Consider the following 21,298-nt stretch of genomic DNA (forward strand, 5'->3'; position numbering starts at 1 on the left):
AAAATTGGTAATTTCTCATTTAATAAGACACTTGCATCAAAATAGATTTTCTCATCACATAGTCCATACATTCACTATTCTTTAGATATATTTTTTAATAGAAACTATACACAGATATATCCAAAAAACACTCTAATGTCCAGAACACATGAAAACAACTTCTCACACTTCTACCCTCAATAACAAATTATATAACGAGTATTATGTAAGCTAATTACGACTGGTGGTAGTCTCTGTGAGATCATGTTAGGAAATAAAACGAAAACTTAATTATTTCATTACTAATTCATGGACAGTATCTTTTTTTACATTTTCTTAACCTAACTTTGACGAGATCAAAATTGCTGAAAACTAGCTTATTATTCCAAAATCATCAATGATAATGCGCATTAGTTAAAGTATATCAACTGTGGGTTTGCAATGACCTACATATATTTTCCTTTGTCTTGCGGTGGATATTTACTGTATAAATACACATCCTTGACCGAATAGATTGAAATGCAATATAACTCTTACGAAATTTATATTGTGCGGTCATGTCTTTTTGCCCTACGTAGAGTGCGTATGCGCGAAAATTGTCTACCGTTGCTAAGGAAATAGCTCTCTGTAAAAAAGGTCTATATCTAATATGACAAAGCATGTTTTATAATACACAGCAGCAGGAAAGTATGCTTTCCATATCTGATCTATTGCATCACACACCAGACGTATAGATTCGAAACAAAAATATATAATAGAAAGGTATAACAATAAAAACAAACACTCCAGGTGAGTTAAACGCTGCGCGGAATAATCCACCCGGACTACATCATTGCGAAATAATTCAGCTGTATACATAACCTCTTCGTCGTGTTTTGATTAATTTCTTAAATGATACTAATTTACATTTGTGAGAAGTTTCAAACGCCTCACTTATTCTTAACAAATATTAAGTTGTTCAGTACGAAGTATTATAAAAAAAAAATGCCTTTTTGATACTCAGCAAGAATAAAGAACAATAATACTGACAGTAATAATGCCGATTTGTTTTGCGGAATATCGGCGGTTCAACTCGAGTACCAGCCTGTCGTTGAAATAACACCCGTAGACAGTTGCTGTGACACCTAAACTGAATCAATATGTTTCAACAAAATAAAAATACATTATATGCAATTCATTTTGATCGTAAAAAAATCATGATCACTGCAACATGTTAGTGAAAATACTTTGCCGAAGGTGCTTCCGGCTTCTCTAGCATGATGTCCACAAATTCTGAAAATAAAATAATATAAGTTTCAGCTAAAATGTACTGGACACGTTAGAGAAGAAAAGTTTTAAAAATAGCAACGATGTATCTACTAAAATTTCAGTTATACATGTTGAGAAATAGGATTATAATTATATTTTGCTAAGCTGACAATGATATTAAATTGACATTAAAGTAAGTAAGTTTTCACAGCCAATTCGTTGGTCTTGCCAAGATTTGATGAATATTTTTAAGGAGTCACAAAGCCCGTTCTATATCTGTTCTGACCGGCATACGTTAATCATTAGCCTGCTGTCGGCAAGTTATTCCGTCTTTGCGACCAATGCCGACCAAGATCAGCCTACAAGGACTGATGCATGAAATGTCTGTACCACAGATGAATACTTCTTGCATACCAGACGGGGATTTCCGGTATTTTACCGGTGCTGGAAAAATCCATCTTACACCCCGGGGTGTAAGATGACTCTCGTGCTGTAAATGACGTATTACGAACTACATATATGTAGAAGATTTATGTAGTAATTTATATTTTATTTAAAAAACGGAATAAAAATTCAATACCTTGACAGTTCCTATTGGTTCCTGATAGCATATTTCTCGATTCAAATCACGTTATTTTATCAAAAATTCATAACGTTACGCTGCAACTGATAAAACAAAACCGGAACTAAACATTGTTATTTGTTTTGAAACGTCATGACGTCTTTCCTGTTTACGGACGTTGGTTTCCCGCGCTTTGTTTAAATACACTGCCATAAGAAATAGTTCTAAAAAGAAAGCTGTTCGATTGATTTTATTTTTATTATTATTTCTTCAAATCGGTATGCAAGAAAATGATTCTGTCACTGGTTATAGGTGCAGATGTAAATATCCGGCTCTCGGGTAACTGTTTAGGCTGTAACTCGGCAGGGAGCCTCGTTACCGCCTGAACAGTTACCCTCGAGGCCGGATATTCCTATCTGCACCTACAACCAGTGAAAGAATCTTATAATATAGAGGATATAACATGAGTGTCTTTTCATATTGAATTTATTAATCGAGTTGAATAAAACAATAAAATGCGAGGCTCTGCCGAGCATTTTATCAATTTTATTCAACGAATTTAATAAATTCAATGTGGAAAGTCACAAATGTAATATTCTTTTTATCACATGATAGCCTTTCCGTTCGAAACATAAAAATCTACTTTCTTTACTATATAAAAAAGACAATTTGACCAACGTCTCCGATACTATAGCTTAATGACGTCGACTAAAGCTTTATTACACTAGCGTATTATCACTTTTATTTAATGGTTTTATTACACTCCCGCGACGTCAAACATGTGATAAAGCCTCATATTACCCATGCTTTTAAGATATACATCTGTCATACTGTACAGAGAAATCTCTGACATGGAAAAATAGCTCGTCATGATATCCATGACAATTACGTGAAATGCGAACCTATTTCGCAGAAATCCCTTTCCAATGTTCGTCCGGAATCATTTCTGAATTTGACCGTACATATGTCGTCTGGTTTGGTTAACTTCTTTTTCAAAATATCTTATTTGCAATGCTTATGCGAGCAATCTTTTCCGAAAATGTCATTTTGAACCCGAAAATATCTTTTAAAGAGAAAAAAAAAAGCTTGTTGAATTGAATTTATTCATTTTGCTGGATCACTTAGTGCTGCTATCAATTTATGAGTGTGACATGTTTGGGAAGAAAAACTGATTTCAGACCTCTACGGTGGATTTAAGGAAAGCTTTAATGAAAAATATTACGAAACCTTCAATGTCTATTTTTCCGTCACCGTTTTTATCAATTTGCTTAATCAGAGTGTCCATTTGCCGTTTGTCCCTGTCGTTGAATGCTAAACCCAGTGTCAGTAAGAAACGCCTGAGTTCCTTTTCATCAATGTATCCACTGCGGTCTTTGTCGAAATGTCTGTAAAGATACAAACTACTACTTTAGTAGGAGCTGTCTAAAACAGATCGTTGGCTCTACTGATTTGTGTGTTGTTGTTGTTGTTTTTTTTAAATAAGAGATCGTCTTCTTTTTACTTCACAGAAGTTTTATAAAGCTGCTCTTTTTCCTCATCCAATAATTACATAATTACAAAAAAGTACCGAAAATGACTAGTTACAATAATTTTTTAAGTCATGACGAATATGTCCTTGCTGTAAGAAGTGTGTGTTTACCTAAAACCTGTTGCTAAATGTCACAGAAGTTTGTTTCTTAAGGATCACATCTATGCAACAAAAGTCAAACATTTTGTGAGTGATGAAAACTCAGCACATGCATTATATAATAGTCAATATATAGATGTCAACGGGCTAACAATTTTTAACGTACAAAGATAGTTGAGCCGCGCCATGAGAAAACCAACATAGTGCGTTTACGACCAGCATGGATCCAGACCAACCTGAGTATCCGCGTAGTCTGGTCAGGATCCATGCTGTTCGCTAATGGTTTCTCTAATTACAACAGACTTTGAAAGCGATCAGACTACGCGGATACTCAGGTTGGTCTGGAGCCATGTTGGTCGCAAATCCACTATTTTCTCATGGCGCGGCTCATATCAAATCAGTAACATAACGGCTACAAAACTGACATTACAAACATTTATGTTTGTGTTTCAAATATCTGTACCTGAAAGCCTCAATAAGTTCGCATCTCTCTGTATGGGGGTCTTTCCTCAACGATTGCAAAAGGCTCATATATTCATCATAATCTATTAAACCATCTCCTGTAAAATAAACCATAAGTGGAATGTTGTTAAAATCCGCTGACCGTGACTTGATCAGTGTTGACTGCAAGAGTGAATGGAAAATGTGATGTACTCAATGAGGGATGTGAGGCATAAATGGCTATGTGGTAAAGGCCTCTGAATTTATATTGCTCTCAACCGCACTAGGTTCGGATTCTCAAACTTGTATATATAATGCCTATGTATTTAATAAATCATCTGAATTCATTTATACATATAATAACAGGTTATGTCTCTCAGGTCACCGATCAGTATACTGGTCAGTTTGTGAAGTTAGACTGGACTCAACAGACCACCTTCGCTATGTGTATTGCATTGTGTGTGATATATATACTGAACGGCAATATCCAATATGCATCTTATTTAGTTCATTTGCGCTTATTAAATACTTTGTTAAATACAGCCTAAACTTTACATATTTCATGATCACACTCCATTTATGCCAGTGGTGGGTGGAAGGAGTTACCTCTCATAAAGTGACACAATCAAACCGAATCTGCTATTATTTTTTTCTAGCTGCTACCTACATTTCCAAAAGATCTTGTTATGGATATCAATTAACTTCCTTTTAAACGCTGTTAAGTCGTTTCAATCCAAGAATAAAATTCATAGGCTTGTTTAAAGCATCAACGCTTTATTTAGACTAATTACTAATCAAATCTATAAGAAAAAACTCTGGAAATACAGAAAGCTACCAAGCGAATTGATAGCAGACGACACAGTTTTATCGAACTTTCTGCTCTTTAGAGGTAATGGAAAGTGCAAACCTCAAGCACGTTCCCAAGCACACACTCCTCACGTTCCCAAGCACACACCCCTCACGTCCCAAAGCATACACCCCTCACGTCCCCAAGCGCACACCCTCACGTCCCCAAGCACAAACCCCTCACGTCCCCAAGCACACACACTTCACGTCCCCAAGCACACACACTTTACGTCCCCAAGCACACAGCCCTCACGTCCCAAGCACACACCCTCACGTCCCCAAGCACACACCCCTCACATCCCCAAGCACACACCCTCACGTCCCCAAGCACACACCCCTCACGTCCCCAAGCACACACCCTCACGTCCCCAAGCACACACCCTCACGTCCCCAAGCACTTCTATCGTATAAATATTGAATTGACTCAGATATCTCAAATATCTCAAATGAGCAGAAGTATAATTTAACCACGATTCAAATTGTATGTTTTCAGTATTTCTTTTAATTAGATGATACAGTATGGGTTAAATATATCTGCGACTGACAAGCTTTGTAGAATGACTTTTGTTTATCTTCAGAGCTAGTGAAATTGATTTGTAATGGAGAAAAAAAAAAGAAAACAGTATATGCTTTTTTCCACGTTGGTTGCTGGTTATCTTAATCAAGATGACCATAGTATTGACGACTTCACATTTATGCCTATTGATGTGGTAAATAATCAAATTAACCGGTTATACAAGGAAACATTCTGGATTTATAAGTTAACAAGAAATATCTTTAAAAATGATGATCGGCGAATTGTAATAAGGAAGGAAGTTTATGAATTTTTCATCTAACATTCATCTTTCATCTAACAGTTTTCAAATTGCAAAACTAAACACCGCACTTTAACAATTTAAATGGTTCTCTTTTAATTTTTCGCAAAGGTTTCGTAGGGTTGCAATTTTGTTTCGTTTATCCTTAGACGAATAATTACAGCAGTAGTTTGATGAAAATTCATGAAGCGGTTCGTGAGAAGAGGTCATTAAACGTGTTTATATTTTTAGCTAAATTGGTCCCTATCCCCATTTGTAACAAAATAGCAGGAGACCTTACGATATTGTTACACATCGAGTTTCATAAAAATCCATTACATTTTAGTGGTTAATGCGAAGAAAGGCATATCTACTTTTAGCTATAGTGGTCCCTAATAGGGCCCAAGTTCCTATATACATAAATTTGGAAGAGGACCTTATAATGATGCTCCAGACCAAGTATGACAAAGATCCGCCAAGCTGTTCATGAGACGCTGTATAAAGGCATTTCTAGTTTAGCTCTAGCAGCCCCTAAAAGGGGTTAAATGTCCCAGCTGAAGAAAGTTGGCTGCGGGCCTAATAAAGATGCTACAAATCAAGTTTGATTAGAATACATGAGAAAAAATCAATTAAAGGATTTTTTATTTATTATTTTTATTTATTTCTAAAATAGGCCAACTGATCCCGCTTTAACAAATGCATATTCGCTATTCATGAATCTTTGGACAATGACGTCACACCTATAAAAAAAGTGAAGGTCAAACAAAACATACAATTGTAATTATTTCAATATTTCTGTTTCATAAGCAAAGTTTGACCGTAGTCATATCAAATAGATAAACTGTATGCAGCGTACCTCCATTTCAGTGTAATGAGATTCAGTCATTATATAGCATATATATAATAAAACAGCTTTCAACTGAGTTCAATATTTGCATATATTACTAAAGAAAAATATTCATATATAATAAATCAGTTAAATAATTTATAACAAATATATCAAAGCAAACAAGTACTCATTTTAATATGCAATCTGAATAAGTCACAAAAGCAAGAAACCTTTTCATATACAGACGACAATTGTAACAAGGAAAATCTTTTAAAAAGCACTTCTCTACATAAAAGACTCTTATCACACCCTTATTCATGTGATACGCAGACCGTATTCAGCTCTTTCTTTAATTCTATAGGAAATCCTGTATTCTTATATCCGTAATGTACTAAACTTGCTACCTGTTATTCACATTAATTTATGTAATATTTAAAAAAAAAAAAAAAACAGTATATGCTTTTTCTGTGCTTCCAAATAATCTATTTCATGATATATTTTATGAATTGCTTCATGTATAAATGAGTGGATAAAATGATAACCTTGTTTACTGCGACCAATATTAATCAATCTCTGTGGATATAGGCTTGTTTGTCTAATAGAATTATTGTCTATTTGCTCATAGCAAACTGTATATCCGCAGAGTGTTAAGAATACTTCAAAGAATCAAGTTTCGGTCGTCATGACAGCTAAACCACCAAGTTATTTCTGATTCAAATAAAACACAATCTGTGACAGCAGGCCGATAGCCTAGATCAATATTCTGCCAATCTATATGAAAACATTTTTATATTTTCCAGGGTGGCCTTTTATACTGCCGGACATATTCTGTTAGTTTACTATTGTCTGAGAATCAAATAATTAATCTTTTTTCGTTGTAAAGGAAACTCGAATATAAATCTGAAATTTCAGCTACATGACTGCAAAATTATCGGTCGAACGTCTACCTTGTCTACCTTCCAAAAATACTCATTACATTGAGAAGCCCAGGCAGATATAAATTGTCCCAAAGTAATGACCAGGTATATGTCACAAATACAATTTAAGTAATATTAAATGATAAGGACTGTTCAGAAATATAATTACATTGATAAGGGTTTAGTCAAGGAAAATAAATAACTAAATACTGACCGTCCTTATCAGCAGTTTTAAAGATATTTTCCATTTCTTTATCGTCGACTGACCAACACATGGCATGGAACACTCTCTTCATTTCGTCTCTGTCTAACTTTTTGTCACCATTTTTATCAAAGAAATAAAACCAGTCGCTCATTTCTACAAGAATAATGTAGCATTAAGACGTGGAAACAATTGTCTTGTGTGCATACATAAGGAGCCGTTGTCCTTTCACCTTTTTACAGAAATGGGGGTTCTTGTAAAGTGTTTGCTTTAGGTTTTTAACACATCAAAGGTCTTTGTTTTCATAAAAAAGTATACAAATCTGTTCAAAAACAAAAGAAGAGCCTTTAAACAGAAGATTTCTCTGTTCGGAAAACAAACTGTGTGCTATATCACATGTAACACGAGGCTTCCTTTTGGTTAAGTGCATAACTTCACTTCAACAGTTTGTCTTTCTGCGCCCCCACCCCCACCCCGCAAAAAAAAAACAAAAAAAAAACAGCAACAAAAAACCCAACGTGGCTTTCCCTTGAAATATCTTATAGTATTTAAAGGAGCCCTATTTTTAAGATGTTTATCTTTAAATTTTGAATACTGTACTTTGAAAATGTTTCTGAATTATAATTATTATATTTAGAAGGTTTGTGTCTTTTCAATATATACCGAGCTGCGGTGGCCTAATTATTATTATTATTTTTTTTTTTTTTTTTTTTTATTTTTTTTTTTTTTTTTGGTGGCCTAATGGATAAGGTGCCGGTCTCGCTAGCCGAAGGTTTGAGACCTGTAACAGGCAGGTCGTTTTACTGAAGACGGACTTGTTGGTAAGCCGCCAGCTAGTTAAAAACCAGTGTTCTTAAAATAAACAAGGAAATATGAAGGAAATATGAAACGTGTATCCATAAAACAGAAACGTTAAACGTGTTTCTGTTAAAATATAAGTAAAGTAACATGACTGGGACAAAAACTCTACGTAAGGGCACAATAAAATCTTATCACCATTACCTACACATGTGAACGCTACTTTTATAATGCCAGTAAATGTAACACTATGGTGTTTAACGATAAAACATCAACAGCCCGAACGTGGAAGCTGGGTGATGAAAACATTGACGAAACTAATAGCTATCTCTACATAGGTGTACCCTGTAACAAAGATTTAGATTTATCTGAAAATGTGTCTACAAGTTGTGACAAACTAAGAAAGTCATTTTTTAGTATGGTTGATTGTGGCATCCATAGAAATGGTTTGCGTCCCCTTACTTGTAAAAAGATATACATGTCAATCGTTCTACCTAAAGCGCTATATGGAAGCGAATTATGGAACGGCATTACGGACACTCAACTACTTCCCCTTGCAAAACTACACAGAAAATGCAATAAACGTATCCAGTCTGTCTCCACATCTACAAGGACCGATGTTGCCTTGAGTTGTAAAACATTCACCCGATAGCGGAACTAATAGAAAAAAGAAAACTATTACTCTTTGGTCAACTCTGTAATTTGAGTACAAAACTCAAAGTGAAAGAAATCTTCATTGTAAGACTCATATCATTTATGTCAACACCCAGTAAAGTAAGAGGATTTATGCCAGATATTTATAGAATACTAGGAAAATACAATCTATCTCATTACCTCAGTGAATACATTGGTAATGGACAGTTTCCCAGTAATCTATCCTGGAAAAATATAATCAAGACAGCTATCAAGAAAACGGTCGAATTCGAATGGAAAAATCGCATTCTCTCCCAACCTGATTTAAGCTCGTTTCTGTTGGTCCAATCTACGTACGAGTCATGTAATCTATGGCAATTTAGTCGCACTAACAGCTACTTGCAAGCTCAGTGTACCTCTGCTTTTGTGCTTCTGTGTCGCTTTTTCTCTCGTAGATACACGACCAATTGTATCAAATGCGAACAGATGACAGATGACTTAGCTAAGCACATTCTGTTGTTCTGTCCATCTAACGACAGTGCTAGAAACAATATATGGGTGAAACTTTCAAAATCGCTTGGTGCTGATAATTTTAAAAGCCTTTGCATGCTGCCGACAGACTTGCAAGTCATTGAAATGTTTCGGGGTTTTGTTTCATTTCAACTGAACGACAAAGCAAGAGTGTCGGGCTTTAAGGCTTTTATATACAGTGTGCATGTAATGAGCTGGTTATAAGTACTGTAAAAGCAGAAATTTTCACGAGGGTTTAATTTTCGCTTTTTTCGCGAGGCAGTACATCTCGCGAGGGTAAATCCTCGCGTAAATATTCATCATTAGTATATTTCTAATTCAAACAGAATATCATTTTGCAGTTTCGTGAAAATTAAACCTCGCAATTATACTCAAGATTTCCAATTCGTGAGATTTTGACCCCGAGGACATGTGCGTTTACAGTAGCTAACTGATTTAAGTCAATGTTGGTAAACAGAAGAAGCATCATCTTTAGCTCTTTCTGTTTCGTTTTCGTAGAAATGGGTAATACAAACGAATCGCTCTGCCTGTTTTGCCTGTCTGCATGATCTATTTTACTTTTTATTATTTATGTGAATATGAATAGTTTAAAAGGAAATAATTACAAAATTACAATATTTTGAAGTGTATATACTGTTTGTTTATGTTTGCGTTTAAGTACAAAAAATAATAATAATAATCCATCTTATGTATTGTAATTATACAGGAATTAAGATTTCTCTCTCTGAGCCAGTTCGTATATAGATCGATATTCTACAGTCATACATATATTTTTGAATATCATATGTATATGGCTTCCCAAATATTCTTGCAATTTGATATTTAGAAAAGCTAGTTGATATTCTACAGTAATATATAGTTGAACATGTGACATTCTATATTTCCTTAGCTCTTGTAAATGAGTTAAAAGTTAATACATTGCATGCATATTTAAATTGTTTCTTTCGTACGGGATATAGGCCTACTGTTATAATTGTGTAAATACATGTATAGCATTTTATTTCATTTGTATGTTTATGAACATGTATGTAAAATGTGCTCTTCAATTTGGAGGAAATAAAGATATATATAGCTATATATCGCATGGTTTATAGTTTTTAAAAGGTTCGTGTGGTGTGATTTCCTTTAAAGAAACTAAATGAACAAATTTGGAAACTAAAGACATCTTTCGGATAAATTTTATTCGGACATGAAGTTTCGCCGAATATAAACCTTGATTGCTGAGGAAAACTCCCGACAAGGATATTAAAGTTGAATAATTAAAGGACAATATCTCAGTGAAAATCATCCGATCGGAACATGAAGATAATATGCAAATCTCATTTTTGGCAGTGAAGCTTTCTATTTTATTTTGCAGAGTTCCAACCAGTGGTTGCGGAGGATTACTCCCGACAAAACGTTATGCTATATAATATTAATGTTGAATAATAAAAGGGAAACAACGTAGTGAAAAATCATCCGACCAGAACAAGAAGATAATATGCGCACCTCCATTTTTGAAAATCTCCAGCCAGTGGTTCCTGATAACGATATTCTGGACAAAAGATGGTGCTAAACATACTAATATACTTATATAATGTTGAATATTAAAACGGCAAAACTCAGTCGGAATATGAGGAAAAGACACAAGAATCTCTTGCTTCCCTTGAAGTTTTTATGAATTCTAGTTAATGGTTGCTGAGGAAAATACGGACAGTAGTCAACACATGTTGATTAGTCATAGGGCACAGGTCGGTAAAAAAAAACATTAGACCGGGACATGAATATAAAATGTCGGTGCGGAAGGACACACGGACGGACGGGCGATCGAGCAGTGATCATATGCTTCCTACCTTCGTGGAGTATAAAAACAGTGCTGTCTGTTAATATCTAAGTATTTTGGAAGTGCTGTTATGACATGTGGATATATTGCTGTGTGCGGTATTGGTGCTTAAGATTTAGAGTCGTGAGGTGGTTTTCCCCAGTTTTTTGTTTGTTTTTTTTTTCACCAAAATTTTTAAAGCTTGATTGATTTTGGCTAAAAAAATCTACGAGATATTATCGTCTACTGATCGCGGGATGCTCTTATCACAATTTTGTTTTAAATGATATAACACGTAGATTGATAAGTTCTTGTGTTCTTTGAGAACTTTGATTACATTATTACTCTGTGATGTTTTATATTCTTTAGGCGAATATAGGCTTTGTTTCAAGGGCTATGTAAATTTTTATTGTGCCCTTACGTACAAGAAATTATTTTGCAGATGCGAATACTGACATTTCTGCGTGATTTTTTGTCACAACTTTTGATGTATTATTTATAATCGCTTTCAATAGAAATAATTAAAATGTTTGTAATGGATGCACGTTTCATATTGCATGCAGTACTTCCTTGTTTACATATCTGACCATTTGTTTTTTATATTCTGGGGTCTTTGCCTCGTTCTGTCCGTCTGGGGAAATCAGTATCTGCATGGATAGACGATGAATTGGCACCCTTTAGTGGTTGCGTTGTATAGTTTGTCATAAAAAACGGTCGTTATAAAAATATGATAGTATTCATTTAAAGTACCTCAAACGTGTTTATTTTAACAACGGTGCTATACAGATCTGGTATGATAAAAAGTACTAACCTCTGATATCGTCATGTGACAACTCCGGTCTTGTATCCGCCTCCACCTGTTGTTGCTGTGCCATGCTGGTGAGAAAATCAGTAATACCTGCTTTAGTCAGAGACAGTGTAAATTTAGAAAAAAAGAGTTTTTTCTCCTGTATATTTATATTTTATTTTATTTTTTAGCGTTTCCTATTGTAGTAATCACATCCAACTAATGCATTCCACTTTGTATGGCTATTGATAAAGTTAAACAACATACATAATTATACAAGTATTTTACAACACATAAAACAATAAATTAGGTTCTTCTCGCGTCTATCCATTCCTGTTAACTTAAAGTCTTATGATATAAGTAAAAGTACCAGTAACGTACTAGAGCAAATATATCAAATTTTATGAATTTTTAATAACCTAATTAAAACAATAGATATTAAAGAAAATCAATTTATGATATTAGTCATTTACATCAAATAAAATACCTGTAACGTATATCCGTTGCAAATTACACTGTTAATGGAACGTCACTAAACATGTTTCTCAAAAGCGTATTAGTTTTTAATTACTTAATAGAAACACAGACACTAATGGAGTCAGTTTGTACAAACCACAAGATGTTATCAGAAAAAGTCTAGGGATATGAATAGAAAATTGCCAAAATCTTTATGTAATGATGAAAATATCAAAACAATAGATAAAACAATGTTTTCAGATTAACAATCCTTTATCAGATGAAGACGAAGTATGAACAACTATTTGCATGTGTGAGAAACATTATCGGTCAAGTTCATATTGTAAAAGCATTTTTGTGAAACAAAAGAGTGTATATACCTAATGTATTTGATCGACTGATAGTGTGTTCAATATTAATATTTCATATTTACAGATGATTACTACAGATAACCTGAATAAACTTAATATTATGGTGGGTGATATGTGCCATTTAGTCTTTTCGCTCCGCGACCAGCCAAACGAAAACTCAAGCTTTAAAAAATTTAAATTGCTGGGCGCGGAGCGAAACGTCGCTGAACAGCAGGTGGTGGGAGCTGGGGTGGGTGCGACAAAAACTCTCTAATCAGCAGGGTAAAAATTCGAGACTTCAGAACTCAAACATCGGGATCGCTATACAAAATAGCGACGTAAATATAACCCTAAATAGCGTCTTGTCGCTCCGCGACCCCGCCATTGTGTCTATAAAACCTGGTCTTTAGTTTAAACAGTATTTATTTCAATCAATCAAGTACACATAACATAAACATCATTGTCACAAATACAGTTAGGATTAGGAAAAAGGTTACAGGGTAACTTATATGAATCCATTTCCTAATACATACAAATAAATTTTGTTATGACAGGTTGCAACAAGATTAGTACTGTTAAATGATTAACGTCGTAGAAAAGTGAACTTAGAAGAAAATTGAAGTAGAAACTGGTAAAAACTGAGTATTTTTCAACCTAATGTAGATGGATGAAAAAAAAAACAATACGAAAATAGAAGGAAGTAATGTAAATATATATATATATATTCAGCTACTCGGGGACTCCCACTCATCAACCGTTGTGACTCGGATCAAAGCGACCTGTCGCTGCTATGAATTGCTGAGCTTTGATTATGGCATGCTTATTTTGTTCAAAAGACAGATGCTCGTTGCCGAACAGAAGGTTGTCAGTCGTAGCGGGACAAGGGAGGTTTGTCAAAAGATTTTGCCTTTGCTGGGTGTAGTCGGGACAGGATAAATAGAAGTGACTAAATGTTTCGACTAAAAAACAAAGACAAATATCAACCGCAACTACACAATGGAGAGTCAATTAATGAACGCCGATGGAGATCAAAGTTTAATGAACTACAACCCAGTCTTAGGCGAGTATGAAGCATCTGGAGCTTGCGCTGACCAATTTTAAACAGAGCGTTGGGTTTCAGATTGCTTCTATCATTTAAAGCATTTTTGAAAGAATGGATGGTCGTTTCGTCTGTGATAGAAGCTGGTAAACTGTTCCATTCCCGTATATCAGAGGTTAAGAAAGATGTTCTATAGAACTCTGTTCTACATTGTATCAACGGTAACCTTTGAGGGTGTCTAAATTCAAATCTATGATCAACTCTGGGAGGAATCAAATTGCATACGTAGCTCGGCACTAGTTTATTTTTCATTTTAAATAAAAGGGAAAATTTATGTTTTCTACGTCTCTTAACTAAGGGCTCAATACTGGATTCGTTGTAAAGTTTATCTAAGTTACAATATTTAATTGCTCCCGTTATTATTCTTAATGCTTCAATTTGAACGGACTCTAAATCTGATTTTTAGTTGTCTGAACAGTTGTCCCAGACGACATCGCCGTATTCATGTAGAGGACGAATAAACGAGACATATAGTCGTTCAACATTCTGTCTAGTTAAAAGGTATTTAAAGGAACGTAGAAGTGCAAGCCGTTGCCAGGCTTTATTGACTGTGTTTGTGATATGTGCATTCCACTTGCAATCTTCCGACAATGTTAGACCTAGATGTTTGTGTGTACTTACAGGATTTAACAAGATATTATCAAAATATAGGTCAGGATGTACAGGTTTTGTCGGTTTTCTAGAGAAGGTGAGAGTCTCAGTTTTGGAAGGATTAAAAGTGACCAGCCAAGTCCTAGACCATTTCCGAACTGTCTCGAGATCTTGGTTTAAGGTTGCTGCCGACGTAGCAGGATCATCAACAAAAATGTACATACTAGTGTCGTCGGCGAACAACCTCACATTTGAACGTAAATTGAGAATAATGTCGTTTATGTAGACAAGAAATAGAGCAGGTCCGATGATTGAGCCTTGAGCGACACCAGCATTGATGGATGACCAATCAGACGAGGTATTGACAAATACCACTCTTTGCTTTCGAAGAGTGAGATATGATTTGAAAAAGTGAAGTAGGTTACCACAGACACCAATTGTGGACAATTTAAAAAGAAGACCTTCATGCCATACTCGGTCAAACGCTTTGGAGATGTCGCAAAATACTACTCTTACTTCTTTACCGTCATCCATAGCCTTGCAAATGTCATTGTAGATATACACAAGCTGATTAATTGTGGAATCACCACGTATAAATCCTGACTGATAACTACTGAGTATGTTATTTTGTGTAAGAAAATTGAAAAAATGTTTGTGTATACATCGTTCCATAAGCTTCCCAACACAGCTAGGAAGAGATATTGGTCGGAAGTTTTGAGTGTCTGATGGATTACACTTTTTGTAAATTGGAGTAACATTTGCTGTCTTCCAGACTGAGGGAAAGTACGACTTGATAATTAGTTTATTAAAGAATATAGGAAGCGGTGCAGCTAGGACAGAGGAGCCTACTTTTAGAAGCCTTGGACTGACCATGTCCGGACCACAGGATTTAGATGGATTAATAGTCGATATTGCATCTGTAACATCTTGTTGTGAGATATGAATAGATGAAAGAATATAGGATGGTTATTCTGGGCTAGCAGGTAGTGAGTGGTTGCTGTCGTTAATGTTTGATTGTTCGTAGAAATACGAATTAAGGATATTGACCTTGTCTATGTCTTCAGAAGCTACAAAAGAGACAATACAGGTAAAACAGTTGACTTGGATATATTGGTAATTTTCTTAGAAAGTTTGAACCATGTTTAAGTATCAAAATTTTCTTGATTAATTTTCTCAATGATTTTATTTTAAAGTCGCTTTTGGCTTTTCTTAGTTCTCGAATGGTTTCATTTCGTTTTTGCTTGAACTTATTCCAGGCTAATTAGCTTTTAACCAACTTTGCCTTTCTGAATAGTCTGTTTCTCTGTCTAATTAGTTTTCGAATTCCGGAATGAAACCATGGTATATCTGCAGGATGAATACTGACAATTTTAGAAGGGATTGTTTTAGAGGCAACATCAAGTATAGTATTGCTCAAGTCTTCGGCTACGAAATCTAAGTCATCGATATTTAAAAGGGTATCCCAGTCGACTTGGTCAAGTTCTTCTCGATAACTATCGAAGGCGGCCTGGTCGTATTTCCATATTTGTCTTTTAAAAGCGGTGATTTTTGGTTTCTGAACTTTAAAAACTACAACCTCGTCTTTGGCCAGTCAGTGTGTATCTTAAATTACGGTCCACCCGCCCTTTCAGACACAATGTAACATAAATGCTTCGTAGAGTTTACACCGCAAAAAAATCACGTCTTTCACTCCGCTTCCAGTTAAATTGCGCGGTTTCGTGGCGCTCCCCGCCGTTTTCTCGTTTTGCGTCCCGCGCTCATTATCGGAGTTTCTTTTCTCCGGTATAAATCTCTGTCATGCGCAAAAATATACATTTTACATCCTCAGGTAGATTTATTTCAAACGTATCTGTACTGTAATGAAAACATGTATCCTATATCAGTTCTAGGATAAATAGAACAATTATAATCAGTGTTTGGTACTATTTGTTTGTTTGGAACAAGTGTTTCATTGTTCATTATATTGTCTATATCCTAAGGAATATTGGGTGAATGTAGGTTAACTTTATTTAGATTTTGATTTTCAATATCTCACTACTGTTATTCATAATAAGTTCAAATCTGTCAAAAATAAATTGATCTCAAATAAGAGTTGTTGTTGTTATGATTATTACCTAAGGACGTATGCTAGAATTTGGTGCTATCGAAAAAGAGTTATCTGCCCTTGAAAATGGCATTTCCCCCCAAAAATGACGTTTTCAAGGGTAGATAACTCTTTTTCGAATCCGGTGACTTATGATTTTTATTGCATTTTTTTGTTTCTTAGATGATTGTCCTTCAATATCCTAAGTTTAAAGAAATTCTGTTATTGGGAAAATTTTCGCCCATCTCATATACAGGGAATTCTAGCGTACGCCTTTAACTACATATCTTCTACTACATATTCTGACACGACCCGGTTCATTTCCCTATTAATTCTAACGCGACTCTCTTCATTTTTCTATCAAACAAAGAAGGCTGGAAAGTGTGTGTTATTATACAACAGCTTGGCTAATGATTCATACACCAGCAGAATGATCAAGCAATGAGCTTGACAATTATATAGCTTCATCTATTTTAGATGTTATGATTTATTGAATGGACATCAACGATTATTTCACCTGATGTTATAAAAATACGTTATGGCTAGACTTATTGATATGCATTCTTTACATTCAAAATAAAAAGCAGTAACAAAAAATTAAAACATTCGTTGAAAAAATGATAGAGACGTTATATGGTGTAAAAAGTATAATTATTTTGTTGATGAGAAGCCGATAAACTACGTCGACAGGCTTCAGATGTCTCTTGATATGCGACAAGAGTCCTTGGCCGTAAAACTGCCCATCAGCGCTATGGTGAAGTTTCAATAATATCGGTTGACACGTCACATAATTACTTAACTTTTAGTTTACGAACTGGTAAGAAGTTGTAACTTTTGGACACGCTGTTTTCTACTTTATTGATGCTACAGTAAAATTATAGACGTGATACGGCACATTTATGTGTTACATATCTAATGTTTAAGAACAAAATATGATTTTGAAAACGTACCTGTGTCTTTGCAAACCAGGATTCACACATCTGTAAAGCTTAGCATCATCAACCTGCACGAGTCGGTTGCGTTACTCTACGAAATAAAATCCCAACGAATTTATAAAAGATCATTAAATTAGGTTGTTTCTTTTGTTTACAATTCATCCCTAAAATTTTAAATCAACGAATCAATGTCCGAGAGAAAATGCTTTTTTTTTTATCTAAAACACGATTTTTACCGCTAAAATGAATTAATTGAATTAATTTACAGCAGTAGAATGGTTCCATTACGATGTCTAGCCATTATTAGCTGTAGTTATTAGTCATTAATCGCGGCCTATTTGGTGCTGTTTACTATTTATTCACTATTTTATGATACTCATCTCATTTAGTGATACCCTAAACCAATCCATGATATCATTAAATGTATTTGTAACATCTTCAAGTAGTAGCATATATAATGACACCATTACTTATACTTTCAGATATCACTGATTGCATTTTTGACACAGATAATTTTAAGATATACTAAAATGATTTAAAGATATCGCAAAAAATCTTTAATTTTTTTCATAACCTTAAAAATACGATTAAGTCATATGAATAAACCATTATAAGATTCCTCAAAATATGTTTCATTTTATGACGTTCTAAATTTGATTAATAGCCTGATATCAATAATTCATAAATAATAGTATTATTGTATGATTTTAACTTATTAAATGATACCTTATTCCTCTATTTTAAGATTTATAGTAATAGTCATTATTATGAAATCTGTCAGTGAAGGACATCAATAAATTAAGATTCGATATCTGTAAATGAAATTAGGATATCAATAATAGTGATTAAATAGTAAAACGGCTTCCCATATACCGTCAATTTTCTTTGACTGTACAGCTGACAATTAATTTAGTATGATTGACTGGGCCGTTTACTATTTTACTGTGTGTTACATTATGTTACCTACTCGGGCAAAAACTCGCTATGTAGCGGCAGCGCGGGACGAAAACAGGTTTTTACTGGGGGTCGCGGAGTGAAAAGACGCTAATTAGCGTTCTGTTTCCGTCGACTTCTCGCACCGCAACTCCGCTGTTTGTGTTCTAAAATTGTGTTGTGTAGTACGTCATACCGACAGATCTATAGGTGATTTCGTGCCTTTCGACTTATAAATGACGGACCCACTGGGCAGTATGCCAGGCACGGATGGGCACATGGCAGAAACAATCGACCTTCGGCAATTTGGTACTCTCAGCAGTTAGCACGCATTACTTCTACATATATATCATATATGATACTACTTGACATTGCAAAAGGGAAAGCGGTTGTCTTTCTTTTGCGATGTTAGAACTCGATTTTGTATGTTTACAGGAATTGTTTAGTAAAATGTTCTCTTAGATACGTTGATACGCAGGCTCCATAACCTCAGATCTCCTTCCTAAATTCCAGTTGGTTTAGTTCTGCCCATTGTTTTCTCGTTTGGGGCAAACCCTTTACTTTATCTGGGGACCAAACGCCGCTCTTCATGGAATTACACGCCTCAACACGTGTATCATTGAAGGTTCCATGTTCGCCGCCGTTTGAATACATCTGCGGATGTCTCTAAATTGCTTTTGGTACTTTTAGCATGTGTAAATGTTGAGTTCTGCTCAACCCGGGGCTAGAGGGCGTGGACGGTAGCATGCATTTCCACTACCGTCCATGAACAGGCTCAATCAAACCGAGCCTGCAGCATTTTCGTTTTTGTCGTGTTGAGCGACCTGTGAAGTTTCCACTTTTCTCTTTTTTATATAATCTAGTATTTGTCACTAATGTTAGATCCTTTCTAAGCGGGGAATTATTTCATTTACACATGTTGAAAATGGGTAAGTGCAAGGTTAGCATGTCGAAAACGCGTTTAAACCCACAGTTGTCAGCGGTGTAGGAAGACTGCGTTTTCCCTACTCCTTACCCATTTTGTAACCTGCATATAATTAAAATGTACTTGTTGATGATATTAAGCAACAGATCAACTATATCTGTCTACTATTGTTCCTTTCTTGTTGGGGGCCAACGTCGCTTAGCTCAACAGAGAGAGCGCAGATCTACGGATCGCGGGGTCGTGAGTTCGATCCCAGAGCGGGCTGTATAATCTCCGTGACGATTTGATAAAATACGTTGACTGTAGTCATTCGTCCTCAACCTCCGATAATACATGTGGGGAAGTTGACAGTTACTTGTGGAGAACAGGTTTGTACTGGTACTGAATCCAGGAACACTGGTTAAATTAATTGCCTGCCGTTGAAATACTATTGAAAAACGGCGTTAAACCCAAAACAAACAAACATACATGGTATGTTATATAGTATTTGTTCACCGCTGTGATGATTGTCATGATATATGTAGGCATTCATTATTGTGTGGAATTTATATTTTGTTTCCGATTCTTTTTAACCACTATGCTGACTGTTATGAAATATGCGGCGACATACTATAGTGTGGTATATCCACTGTATTTGCTGCATGTCTTTATTTCCTAATGTGCTGATTGTTACGACTTTACGTGTAGGCAAACAGTATGCTGACTGGTATGATATAGCAGCTCAAAATGAAATGAACATTATTCTTCTGAGGCAGCTGCTTCACTGTCTGCTAAAGCAAACAGAAACAAATTACCAAATTTCATGCTTACAAATCATTTGTCTCCTGGGTGCCTACCAGTCACCGAACAGTAATATATACCGGACAAACATAATTACGGTTTTGTTTCGGGTATTCGGAGTAATCGGCTATGGGAACATTCAGCACTTGTTTCATTTTCATATATCAACATACTGACAATAATTATAACACGAGGAATACGACCAATCTCACCATGTTTACAAAATCTGTCCTCGACCTTGGGCATGATGGCATATTGGTAAAACATTATATACTGTTTCTGCAAAATGAATGAAATTCTGCATCATTTGCTAGGTAATGTATTAATACCGCACGAGTGAATGCCCTTGCATATGATAATATATATTTACATCCATTCCGAGCCTCATTTGTATTAAAATATATTTATAGATTGTTGGGGTTTTCCGAAAGTAACAAAAACGGAAATAAATTTGATTGTTGGCTCCTTTAGTGGCATAAGCACCAAGGTATTTTCTGCAGATAGTATTTCGTTTAAAATGGTAACGTGGGTAAACTGCTGTTAAATAGTTCAACCCCGAGGATAGTTTAAAACACTTTGAATGTGCATGAAAACATGTTTCTAGAAGGCGTAGAAGACAGATGGACGTAATCAGTTTTTTTCGGTACAATTGTCATCGTCAAATAAAAATAATCAGTCTTCGAAATGTTTGTCCAGTGACTATTCCACCTTGTTGTTTGATGTAGTGCATTTCATTACCCAATTTGAGCCTCAAAATATCCGATGTTTTACGTCCGATTGTTTGAGTTTTTTACATTTTCGGAAGACAAATGAGCTGAAGTTTTATCAGGGCAAATTTCGTGTTTTTGTGTTCATTTTTTATAAAACGGCAATGGAAAAAAACCCGATTTCTGTCCGGTGACTGGTCGGCACCCAGTATCAATTTTACTTATGATTTAGGTTTTAAGATATGTTGTAGAATGATAGAATCCCGTCGATTTGTAGAAATCATGGAGAGAGCGGAATATGCTGGTAGGTGGCAAATGGAATTTCGTAATTCTTCCTTCGCTAGCGTGAAGGAATAAAAGATCGATCAGGACGGGACTATGTTTATCCTTTTCGCTTGTAATACCAGAATATATGTCTAAGCTATTTGGAAACGACATCAGGGG

The 21,298-nt window shown here is 35.2% G+C and overlaps 1 protein-coding gene across 1 annotated transcript; it reads right to left on the reverse strand.

Annotated features, from left to right (window-relative positions):
* Positions 1–434: 434 nt before the first annotated feature.
* Positions 435–12,499, reverse strand: LOC123540371 (uncharacterized). Its single transcript, XM_053527333.1, has 6 exons — positions 12,483–12,499; positions 12,020–12,106; positions 7,458–7,601; positions 3,880–3,976; positions 3,017–3,174; positions 435–1,251 (listed from the first exon to the last, which is right to left on the reverse strand). Exons 2-6 carry the CDS (start codon positions 12,081–12,083, stop codon positions 1,193–1,195), a joined length of 522 nt encoding a protein of 173 aa, XP_053383308.1. The 5' UTR covers positions 12,084–12,106; positions 12,483–12,499; the 3' UTR covers positions 435–1,192.
* Between the last annotated feature and the right edge of the window lie 8,799 nt (positions 12,500–21,298).

The sequence above is a fragment of the Mercenaria mercenaria genome, chromosome 16 (assembly GCF_021730395.1).
Source record: "Mercenaria mercenaria strain notata chromosome 16, MADL_Memer_1, whole genome shotgun sequence".
NCBI lineage: Eukaryota > Metazoa > Mollusca > Bivalvia > Venerida > Veneridae > Mercenaria > Mercenaria mercenaria.